Source organism: Pan paniscus, chromosome 7 (assembly GCF_029289425.2).
Source record: "Pan paniscus chromosome 7, NHGRI_mPanPan1-v2.0_pri, whole genome shotgun sequence".
NCBI classification, from domain to species: domain Eukaryota; kingdom Metazoa; phylum Chordata; class Mammalia; order Primates; family Hominidae; genus Pan; species Pan paniscus.
In genome coordinates this window covers 92,840,647-92,853,375 of record NC_073256.2, presented here as the reverse complement: position 1 = coordinate 92,853,375, position 12,729 = coordinate 92,840,647, and the positions used below count along the sequence as shown (strand labels likewise).

Below are 12,729 nucleotides of genomic sequence, written 5' to 3'. Positions count from 1 at the left end.
ATAGAAAAGGGAATCATAAGTTGGAGATCTGTTATTGACTTAGGCAAGGCTTCTTCTAAGAAATAATTTAACTTAGTTTTGAAGAATTTATTGATTCTCCAAAATTATCATTTATAATTTCTACAGATTTCTGAATGAACAATGAATAATTTAAAGTTCTAGAATTACACATTGATCTTATGTAATCTTTTCTTTGGAATGTGTTTTCGTTACTCTTACAGAATATAAATCAATTATTTAAAAACATTTATCAAACTTCGTATGTGTATTTTCATTAGAGTTGTAGACTGATTACATAACTGGAATACTTGCATTTTTGCAACGTTATTTATAAAAAAGAGTAGACTAAAAGAGCTGGCATTTAAACCAAATAATTTTGCTAGGATGTTCTGATATATTAAGAGGAGGTTTAAGGTGCCATATAACTACATGTGTAAGTACACCCTTATTGCTGACCTTACAATGCACTTAGTATCTTATACTTCACTAATGCTGTCTCTACTACCACAAGCAATTTATTCTGCCTCATGTTCCTCAAGTGCTCATAAATCAGCATTAGATCCTTTTTACTGAGTTGCTGATTTTAAGCCAGCACAGTTAGAGGGAGCATTTGGATTCAAAGTATAATATTGGCACACATATTGATTTTAATTAGTCTAATTAGTTCATTACACTAAAAATCACACAGATCATTTATTACATCAAACCTAATGGCATATGATCAAGGATTTAATATGATAATGAAGTAGATCAATTATCACTCATAAAGGAAGTCATTAACAAGTGTAAACATTGTCAAGCTGAATACCATTACAAATTATGAAGTCATAGCAAAGAAAATTTGCATATACGCATTAATTTTATTTTATAATCCCTTTAAAAAATAGGTACATTTTCATTTTTAAATTCACTTTTATGTGTCTGTTATTACTATTTTAAGTTATGCACAAGCTGATTAACATAGGTTGTAGGTTTAAATCCTTGTAATTGTATCTGGGAAATCTATATGTTGCAAAAAAAAAATTAACATCGTTAGCTGGAACTAAAGTCCATTTCCATTTCTTTTTTTCCTTCACCTTGAAAACTTAGAGTTTGTTCACTCTGGCAGTTTAGTAGTCCTGGTTTGCATAACAATAAACAACCAATGAAGGTTCTTGAAATATCTGTGATACTTGATATATCCTGCAGGCTAATTGATGTTATTTTTAAATCTTTAATTAAATAACAATAGCAACATATAATTACATTCAGCAAGGACCAAGATTTCTGCAAAAAGATTTCAGATTATAACCCTACATACTCATTTATTAATGCTTTTTGCGGCTTTAACATTACCAAGACATCTTAAATAAAAGCAGCCAAGTGTGCACCCTGGTCCTAACTCAATGCATTGCCATTTATCATTATTATTGCTATCATTACCCTTTGCTTAGGGTCCCTTCACTGTGTTTTAAATCCATTTGACAGTAGTGCACATTCAAGCCATTGAGAATTTATTTTTCTGGCGAGAACTTGGGAGGTAGTATATAAAATATTTCCTTGATATCGAGATATAATATGATCTAATTGTCATTACCTAAATGTTAAACTTCAACAAAAAAATGCTGTCCCAGGAATTCTTCAAAACCTCTTCAGAGAGTTCTCAAGCAAAACACCTTGTTACTGACAATTTTATATATATACATATAATTGATGTAAAGAGCATCATAAATGTTCCTGAGTGATAAACTACAATAGCTAATTATCATAATAATAAAACTAATAAAATAATATAAAATAAAATATCTTCCTAAAATACCACCTCATTCTGTTGTCAAGATAGCAAACCTGGAAAGCAACCTCTGTGGATTCATCACCTGGTCCCTCCATTTTACTATGTGTACCTCACAGGCTTGTTGTGAGGACCAAATGAGTTAATATCCCTAATGTACTTAAAACAGGGCCTGGCATGCATTAGTCACTCAGACGTTAGCTGTTTTATGAAGAGGCAAGTAGTGGTGTGTTCAGTTGTCTGACATTTTTCTAGTCTAACAGCTTCCTAGAGCAGACTGTAGTGCAATGAATATGCAAAGCTCACCTTTCTGCTTTACTTTCTGTCACTGGTGTAGAGTATACATCAATGGTATAATTTCTTAACGGCATTCTCTTACCAGACGCTCTCACCTCAATGCATTCTCATTGTCATTATTGTTCAAAAGCGAAATTGATCATACCTTTTCACCCGTTCTTCTCTGTGAAGAGAATAAAGTCCAGTTCAAACACCTTACCATGACATTTTCTCTGTCCTCCCCATCCTATCTCTCTATTCTAGGTTTGTGTGCTGCAGCAATGCCAGGTTCTCATTGTTTCCTAATAGGCATTGTGCTTATCAGCCTCCATGCTATTCACTTCCTAGGTTTGCTTCCTGACAGGTACCCTGTTTTTATCCCTGATGATTCCCTAATGATTCTTCAATATCTATTCCCTCCAAATGCATTCCATTCTTCATTATGAGTTACACAACTCTGGGAAAATTATTTAATTTCTCCAAACTTTAACTTCTTCTCTGAAATGCATGAATAAATATGATCATTTATGCTAATGTGTTTGTAAGATTAGGTACATATTCCACACAGAGTTCAGCACATAATAGGTGCTTAATGAATTGTAGCTATTATTATTACTATTGCTAACATCGTTATTATTCCATCTACAAAAAGAAAGCCTGCATTTCTCAACCAAAATATAATGAAATCTACACCAGGATCAAAGCATTTGAGCCCATAGGTACTAGGACCCCAAGCCCTAAGAAATGTGTTAACAGATAGGACACCACCAGTGGTGAGTAAGACAGAGGTAGTAACTTAAAACTCTGTAGCCAATGCTTATTACCTGGGTGATGAAATAATCTGTACACCAAAACTCCGCAACATGCAATTTACCCATGTAACAAACCTGCACATGTACCCCCTGAACCTAAATAAAAGTTGAAAATAAAAAATAAAAACTCTGTAGTCAAAAGTCAAAGATTGTATTGGTAACAAAAAAGACAACTAATATGGGGGGAAGAGCAACTCCAAAGGCCAATAATATTGTTATTACTGCCATCCTGCACAAATATAAAAAATATGTATTTTTAGAAAACATTTAAATGTAGCAAAATCCTATTATCTGATGAGCTCTGAATAACACAACATGTCATTTGTTTATGAAGCATAAGCAATATACCTACAGATTGGTCTACTCTGCAAAAGTAAGGAGAAAAGAACACCTCCCCCTCTTTTTATGGATCTGTCAAATAAGTGCTGTGCTTTCTCTGTCAAGATCACAAGCTTTGGTGAATTAGTCATGGAGTTCTTTGTTTTTAGTTCAGATAAGCTGATTGTTTGCTTTTGAATGCAGTGTACAGACCTGTTGGCAAGTTGAGAGAAGGCCCCCAAGGAATACACTGAGGACTACAGTAGAACTCCAGCCAAAAGCAGTACACAAACTGCTCTCCAGATTCCACTGCATGAATACACACACCGCCTTAATTAATCCATCATTAACATCAGAGCGCAGCACAGCGCCTACCACACCTGGCTTGACAGCTGGATTGAAAGCGCCCTTGACAGCTGGTGCTTATGCACTTGCTTGAAGTAAGGGGGCTGATGATGGGCTTGCCTAGGGAGCTAGAGCCCTGCCGAGAAGTTATGTGTTTGATGAACGTAATAGCAGTTAATGAGAATATTTTATGCTAGAGTTTGGGGACTGATGTCATAGCACTACAATAAAATGTACATACTTGGCAATTCAATATCTAACTCTGCTAAATATTGTAAAGCCATGTAAACATTTGAACAAATGTCTCATGTGCTAAGAAGTAAGCTCCCACGGAGCAGTATTTTTAACCTTAAATAGCTAAATAGAATCACTGCAGGTCCTTGTGGCCTGGGGGGGGTAAAACATTCCCATAAACATCAAGGCAATTCCCTTCTAAACTCTTGATCACACTTTATGCTTACTACCACGGAGTGTAATTTTAACCCCAAATGCTCGTCTTTTCCCTAAATCAATGTTTAGCCTTTATATTTTAGGGCCTTATTCAGGTAGTGTTATCTATCATAGCAATTAGGGATGATTAGGTGACTTCCGGTGGTGATTGATGGTTACTTCTCATGTTTATTAAGTTGGGAGCCCTTCTCACTTGTTAATATAACAAAAAAGGCTGGGTCAGTTGCATCTCCAGTTTCAACAGGCTGAGAATCTGATTTTTCTCTAAGCGTCCTGCTTTTGGCTCAGCTTAGCTTAGCAGCTGCGGCAGCACCATTAATAGTTTCACAGGGCCTGTGGAATTAAGGTTAAACCCTGAAAACCCTGAAATTGGCACTTAGATCCTTCCCTGCCCTGCTTCCATTGATCAACCCAACCTGCCCCTTCAGACTCTAAGGTGGCTAAGCTGAATTTGTTACTGTTCTCTGAAAACAGACTGCTTTTTTTTTTCTTTTTTTTTTTTTTGTGGTCTCTCTGTGCCTTTGTTCACATTGTCCCAACTCCCAACTAATCTTTCATGACCCAGGTCAGAAACCACCTCCTGATCACATTTGCTTCCTCGGAGCTATGTAGAAGAATGAAAGTGGCTTGACCCACTACTGTGAGATTTTTAAAGGCAAGGGACTCTGTCCTATTTATCTTTTGCCAATTCATTTTTGGAATAAATGAATTAGTGACAAAATCAAGAATAGAAGCAGGTCTCACTGTATAGTACAGGTTGCCCCCACCACCTTACATTATTACCCAGCTGTGACTAAGTGAAAGACATTTAAAAAGGTAGAAAGAAAAATCCAAATCTATCCCTTGAATTACGTGTAGTGTATGCTCCTCTATTAATAATAGCAGCTAACAGTTTTTAAGTCTTTATTAACCACATTCAATACATTTTTAACTTATGACTCACAGTCAACCAATGAGATATTATCATTCTCATTTTATAAGTGAGGAAAATGTGACTCAGAGTGAAAGTTAAGTAACTTAAGTTTACAATGAGAAAGTAAAAGAAGTTAGGTTTTATAAAGCTAACCTTTATTGAACAGATAGTATGCTTTGGAGACTGTTCTAGGTTCTTTCCCATAGTAAGTCACTTAATCCTCCCAACTACTCTATGAGGTAGGTACTAATATAAATTCCAACAATGAGGAAACTGAACAACAAAAGAGGGTAAACACTGTGTGTCAAATGATAATCAGTGGGGCTGAGATTTAAACTCAAGGAGTTTAGCCCCAACTCTCAACTACTATGCTATAGCTATTCCAGCATCTTTGACATCAAGCTCAGACTATTAACTGCTATGTGACCTTGCCTCAAAAGGAACATTTATGCCACTGTGTTTATAGTATATGTGTGTGTACATGCCTGCACTCCTAGGCTGTGGCTTTCTCATCACTGTGCATCCTACAGTGTCTAATTATCTAATACTGTTTTATAGACCTAGGTTTTCAATAAATATTAGAGGCCTTTCACTTATGTACTTTGCCTTAAATCAACAGAAAACTATTAAGAGACAATTTTCTATGACTCTGTCACATTTCTGCACATCTTAGAGAGGCAGTGACACCATTTGTTTCAGATTATCCTCTCATCAATGCTTGTACAGCAAATAGCCTTGAAAGACAGAAATAGTATCTTCCCCTGGAGTACAGTGCAAGTGTGCTTATAGCTTTAGGGAGTAGAGATAATACATTCTCCAGAGTAAAAAAAAGGATATGTGTACTGCCCGTTACAAAAATCTAGATTCCCTAAACTCAAGATTCCTCTCCTGTAACATAACTCATTGCTTATGTAAACATCTCTCTGGGTCCCAGGGGAGACCTGAAACGAATAGGCGAGAAGTGATACAAATAAGCCCATGCTAGTTGCTGGCCATGAGTAATAAAAGTCCTTTTTCTCTAACCTAGGAATCTCGGGTCTTCTGCCATCATGCTAAGAACTGCAGCAGACTACCTTGTAAGCTTGCAAGTAAAATCAAATCTTAGAGCCTTCAGAGTTCTTGCCTAAAAAACTAAGGTTATGAAAACAAGTTTCCGTGGTTCTCTGTGGGTAACTAAAAAGTTATTTCTAAAGTAGAAGTTGGAAATTTTAAAAAGTTTTTAAATTATTGATTTACAAGTAATTTATTCCCTAGTGAATTAATTCATTGTCCAATAAAGTCTAAATAATATTTCTTTCAGAAGACCATAGGCAACTTCTAAACTATCAATTGATAAATCTTAATGAATTCAATAAAAGTGGGAAAACACAATTACAATTATTGTTGACTAGTAATCATAGCTAGTTAAGTAACGTTTTTAACCATGTGGTAATAAATCTTGAAGGCTCATTTGAGAAATATCTACCTGAATTTTCTGTTCTTTCTCACATGTGCAGAGAAGATTCTGGCTGTCTTCATTCTTGCCTGCAAACAAAAAAAAGAGAGGGACATAATAAAAAAAAGACCTAAGTTACGAAGAAAATCAGTATTAAAACTATGCCTCCTCATTTATGCATTCATCCACGCATTCATTCATTCGACAAACATAGTTGAGTGCCGGACACTGTGCTAGGCACTGGGACTCTAACGATTAATAAGACTCAGTTTGGTAGAGAAATGGTTATGTATGTCTTCAACCAAGTGGCTTAGATTCTGTGGACCTTAAATTCCTCATCTATAAAAGTGTTTAATTATATTTTATAAGTTTTTGCACATTTGAAATAATGCAATTTTTTAAATAAAAACTTTAAAGGCTACCTTGGATTTTAAAGCCTACCAAACCCAACATCATAGACCATGTGGCACAAATCTAAATCGTAAAAGATTCAGAATGTTCAAATACATTTTTGTTTTTTAAACGAAATCCCTTATGAATCACCCTTGAGGGCAGGGCATGAACGACTATAAGGTAATGTTAGGAGGAATCATTTAACCCCTCCCCCTCAAGTTAGAAGACAGACAGATTTCTCTTCATTTCTAAAGGGGAAGGGGTGAATTCATTAACTAGTGAATTTAGAAGGAACAGGGACAGCATGATTCTGTTCCTTCCATGTTTCTCCCCTCTGAGAATCTGTCCTCAGGATGCTCCAGTATCTGCTTCTCAATTGTAGCAGGTCTACAATGGCAGGATTTACCCTTAGAGGACTTACAATGAAGGAAGAGAAGCATCCAGTTTTGGGTGGATACATGCAAAAGTGAAAGTGTTAGAAAACCTAATTGCCTGCAGATTTAAGCCATGTTTTCCCAAATTTGGAAAAATAAAACTGACATACTGATCTCATCTATATGATTTTTATGTCTCATGTTTCAATTGTTTGACAACTTGCACAAAGATAAAGGGTGGGTTTTATTAGCCTCAAATCTCAACAGAAACATGTTTCTAAACAGTGTACATAGTTTTTCCTTACACTGTGATGTCACAGAAATATAAAATAGTTGTTGCCAAATTTTGAAATCCTTCAAAGAATGTCTATATTACAAATTTACCAGAGAGGCATCTATTATATTTTATCTTAATGCTTGTAGCTCTGTTATTATTGTTTTACAATTATTCCACTTTAGTAAAAAGCATATTTTAGATATAGTAAAAGTATTGGTCATTTGACTGAACTTGAGTACTCAATCAAGTGCAAGGCAGATAAATTGATGGTTGAGAAAAGGTAAATGTTGAATTAATGATTCTAACAATAAATAGATGATGAACAATTTATCAAACTGCACACTTCCAGAAGGTAAGGACTCACCTGTTTCTGAAAGCCTTGTATTCTACAGACCACCCCGTTCAAAATATTTTAACACAAAGGTATTTCTTCAATAAATGTTTGCTGAATATGTGTAGAAGTATGTGAAATGATGCATAAGTTCATTCTTTATTGTTTTTCCTATAGGATCACTTCTCAGTGGAACTAGTTATAAGATTTGGACATGTCTTTCAGTCCATATATCCCATATTCCTTTTAAAAAGTTATATATTAGGAAAACAGTAAACATGTATATTTCACTTCATTAGGGATGACAATCTACAACTTGTTAATATTATTGTAATGGGCAAAGTAAAAACAAAGTTAGGTTACATAGTGCTTCACCATCAAAGACACCATTGTATTTAATTAGACTCTGTGAAACGTCTATTTGACAGATAAAGAAACTGAGATTTAGAAAGATTAAATTAACACTAGGATGTGCCAGTGTTGATTCTTAAACCCAGTTCATTTGGTATGAAATTCTCATTATTCAACACTATGACTGCTTAAAAATAAGTATGAAATTAAGAAACTTCTATGACTGCTAATAATTATCTATCAGCTGCCTGTCTAATCTTAGAGTTTGCATTTGTTGAACTCTTATGCTAGAGTAAGAGAGCAAAGGTCATGAAGCTGGTATATGCTGTATAGTGCAAATTGAAATGACAAGAAAAAATCCTGCTGACAAAACGTCAGTAAGAAAAAAAGTGGGGCTAATTCAGAAAAATAAAGGAATCATTTTAAACAATGCTGTAAGAAATAACAAACCACCTTTAAGGGTGTTGTTTGATCTTTAGAACCAAAGTTTTTAATTCTGGAAACTATTTTTAGAATGCCATTAGTATGTCATCGAGACTTTTAGATTATGCTCATGATTCATTGTAGACTATACAGAGAACAGACAAGAATTTTTTTTTTTCTTTCAACAAAAAGCATGGATCATCTATTTGATTAAAAGTGTGAAGGAAATGAAAAATCTTTAGCAAATACATAGCACACATCCTGAATCATTTAAAACAATGTTTCACCTAGTTTGCATTTGAATGGTTTCAATCAGTACAATGAAACCTCTTTCACTGGGTATTTAAGTGTATAATAAATTAATTAAGAATGTTGGTAAAAAACTATACTCAAAATATATAATAATCTCAACATATTAGTAAATTTATTTTTTAATTTTAACATTATAATTTTGATGAAAATTTCCACAGTGGAAAAAATAAATACAATTCTGTCAAATAAGGAACAAAAAAGAAATTAGATAAAGTGCATTGATATTTTCTTTGTGAGGAAGAATTGTATCTTATATTACAAATATATTTACCCACAATTGGGTAGTCTTTTTACCATTTACAATACTTTTCCTTCCTCTTTCCTTCAGTTATTCATATTAAACAAGCATTTACTGCACACATACTAGTGAGCAATAGTAAAATGAAAGAGGCAAAGTGGAAAAAGAAGATAGGGTTTTGATATCCTCAAAAATCTAATGTGCTAGTTAACAAGGAGAATGGCATGTAAACAAATGATAGAGAATCAACAGGATAACAGCTCTACTAATATTATGTTAAAACTGTTACAGTAGCAGAATTGAGAAAATATCTGGCTATTGAGAAAAATCACCAAGAAAATGACATTTGAACCAGATCTGAGTTGACCAGACAGAGAATATAGATAGATTGGTCATAGGCAGAGGAAGACTGTGTAGAAACGCACCAGGCAAGTGTAGGGAAGAAGTAGAACAGTGGTGCTGTACATATAGCACATGTGAAGGTGGAGATGGGGAGAACGCATACAAGTAAAGGTAACAAGGGAAACCTGCATTAAGAGCTTTATATAGGATCAAATACTCGATCCGGTTGAAAACCAATGGGAATTTTTAGAGTAAAAAAATTGCAAAATTAACACTGGTTTTTAGAAAAAACATTCTAATGAATGTGAATGGAGATTGTAGCAAAGACAAATATCTCAAGCCTCAAAGATCACTTGGGAAATTCTTCGTTTCTATGAGATGAGAGGGGACTGGGACCCAAATCATCATAGTGACCTAGAGCTAGGGATGGGCTTTGAAGCACATTTAAAAAGGAGAATAGCCTTCGGGCCTGGTGAGATTTGGTGTGAGAAGTTCAGAAGAATCTGAGATAATGCCAAGCTTTTGAATTTAGATGACTCTGTGGTACTACTATCAACTAGAGGAAGTACAGAAAGTTGATAAAGGGGGATAAATTGATAATGGGTTCTTTATGAGGCATGTTGAGTTTAAGATTCCTTCAGAATCCACAGAGATATAAATAAAGTGGACAGGGAGAAACATGGCACTGGAGGACTATGGGAGAACTGAGCTAGAGCATATACTTCTGGGGCATCCAACGTGAAAAGAATCAGTGACCGTGTATGAGATCACCTGGAGCAAGTGTGCAGAAGGTTGACTGCATAACCAAGTGGCACCTTGATTTTCAAGGCATACGTGGAAAATAGCTAGCTATAAAAACAAAAGGAATCTCAGAGGGGAAGCAGAAGGAAAAAAGTTCCAGCAGATATTGATCAAGAGTGTTCCATGTTTGAGACAGTGAAGGAGATGAGGACTGAGGAACATCCAATTGATTTATCATTAAAGAAACGCAATTGATGGAAATTTGGGGGTAGGAGTAAAAAGATGGTTTAAAATTAAAAGATGTCATAGATAACAGAATAGGTAGTTAACAAATACTTCTGCTTTATTAAAATATTCAAAACTACCAAAATAAATATTTTTCTCTTCATTTATTCTTAAGCAAAGTAAGGTTTTGCAAGTCATTAGAGATTCTACTTGAAGTGAAATCTTCTGTCATAATTTATGCCTATAGAACCCAAAGTGGCTGAAAATATAGGTAGGACACAGAACATCTTCTGGTATACAAAAAGAAATTATCCCAACATCTATGTTTCTTTATACATTTGTTGACTTTTCATCACAGTGTATGATGAGCCAAGTGAATAAGACCCATGTTTTTATTTTTACTTTCATGTTAACCCTCTGAACTCTTTTCTGTTTAGTCCTGGCATGATACGTTTGTATTTTTCTGTCATTTCAGGATAAAAGTGATTTTTACTATCCTAAAATATATTGTTTAAATGTTGCCCTAAATAAATAACATTATGTGATTTACTCCCCAAAGCCACACCAACATTAATAATAATACCAATGTAAATTTTGACAAGATATCATAAGTTACAAAACCATTCCATGAACTATCTCCTCTGACATCTTCTACAACTTAAGAAAGTGAATAAGGCAGATATAGTTATCTTGCAGGTAAGAAGTATGACTTTAAGTGACTTGTCACATGTCACATGATGAGAACCTTGACTGTTCCTCTACAGTCCTGCCTCTTAGTTATATTCAGCCTAGAAAATAAAACTCCTTAGCAAATTAAAAACATCTAATTTTTTTTCTGTAAAATATTCTTTATTTCAAATTCTCAAAGAGAAAACATATTGTTTGATTTTCTTTTTTAATGGTCAATACACTAAATTATGTTGAATAGGACGGTAATTATATAAGAAGTATAAAACTTCTTTACACAAGCCAATTTATTTTATTATGAGAAACCATATGGCATAGGAGTTAAAAGTTTATAGACTGGAGCCACCTAACTGGGTTCTAATCCTAGCTGTGCTACTCATTTACTGTGCAACTTCAGTCATGCCACTTAAACGCTCTGTGACTCAGTTTCCTCATTTGTAAAATAGATGTGATAACAATAATTGTTCCTACTTCCTAAATTTTGTTGAGTTATTACATTTAAAGCACTATGTAGGTGTCCCTGTTACCATCATTATTCTATAACATACTTGCATTTTTAAAATGAAATGCAAGGAATTAACAAAGAAAATACTATTTTTCCACCTGGTAATTTTTGAATCTAACAGGACTACTGAGAAGACCAAGGAAAGAAAAGACTAGAACAACTTTCTACTATCTTAATCACCAAATTTGAGAGAATGTGAAGGTCCATGGCTGCTGATGACTTGAAGATATAAAACTAAATACGAAATTATTTCTTCCTGTTCTCACAAATTAGATACATTTGTTTTGAAAGCAGACCTACTTTTTTAAATGAGCAAAGAACATGATGAGTAAACAGTGCACAAAAAAATTGAAAAGAATATAGACAATTCATGAAATAGTGTTGAACCTCAACTCAGGTTTAGGGACTATGGGAACCCAGGCAGCCCTTGGGATCTTGGTAGGAGGAACCCATGGACTTCTCCACTTAAGAATGTTGCCTTTAATATGATTGTGCTGCCAAAAATGCCGGTCACCATGTCTCTCATTTTAATACTGCAAATCCTTTGGAAATCTCTGATACAGTTTCCATCAGGTATCCACATTGGGTAATTAAGCTACAAAAGAGAGGCAAAGCGATGCAGACATTTTCAGGATGGGAGAACTTCCCTATAAGCATGGTGGGCAATTCTAATTGGATGGAGACAGAAAATGGAGGGCTAGAAAGATAACTCTCCTAAAAAAGATGCTATAAATTGTCATACAGAAATATCTGAATCCATCTACTTTTTTCAATTAAAGAGATTCCTTTCAAAAAGTATTTAGTTAAAAACTATTTTTTGAAGCTTCTTAAAGGATTGCCATTTCTTTTCAGAAAACTTGTTCTGTTGTCTCCTTTCCCCACCCCAAGACTGACTGAGGTTGTATCTTTCAGCACACCTTTGCTGAACATTGATTATTATAATTTTTTGAAATACCAATTTCAATTTGACAAGTTAAAAAATAGTAGCCATTATCTTCATTAACTTCAATTTTGTGAATGTTAGATAACCCACAAAATTTCAAAAAAGTTTTATACCACTCTTCTCTTTTTTGTCTTAGATTAGCACAAGTTGCTTTCTCTTACTTACAAACAAAATTTGAAAAAGAAAGTCAAAAATGCAACATCATCAGTCTCAGACAACTAGTGAAAATTTGTAAACGATACATACGTATCAACAGGAAAAATGGCT

The 12,729-nt window shown here is 34.4% G+C and overlaps 1 protein-coding gene across 1 annotated transcript in view; it reads right to left on the bottom strand.

The window, feature by feature from the left end:
- The window catches only part of LOC106635048 (uncharacterized), a 259,340-nt gene that overhangs the window by 141,448 nt on the left and 105,163 nt on the right, over window positions 1-12,729 (bottom strand). Inside the window, exons 6-7 of the mRNA XM_063606829.1 lie at window positions 6,351-6,409; window positions 2,214-2,231 (exon numbers count right to left, since the gene is read on the bottom strand). Of these exons, the coding sequence (XP_063462899.1) occupies window positions 2,214-2,231; window positions 6,351-6,409 (77 nt within the window). The remainder of the gene's footprint in view (window positions 1-2,213; window positions 2,232-6,350; window positions 6,410-12,729) is intronic.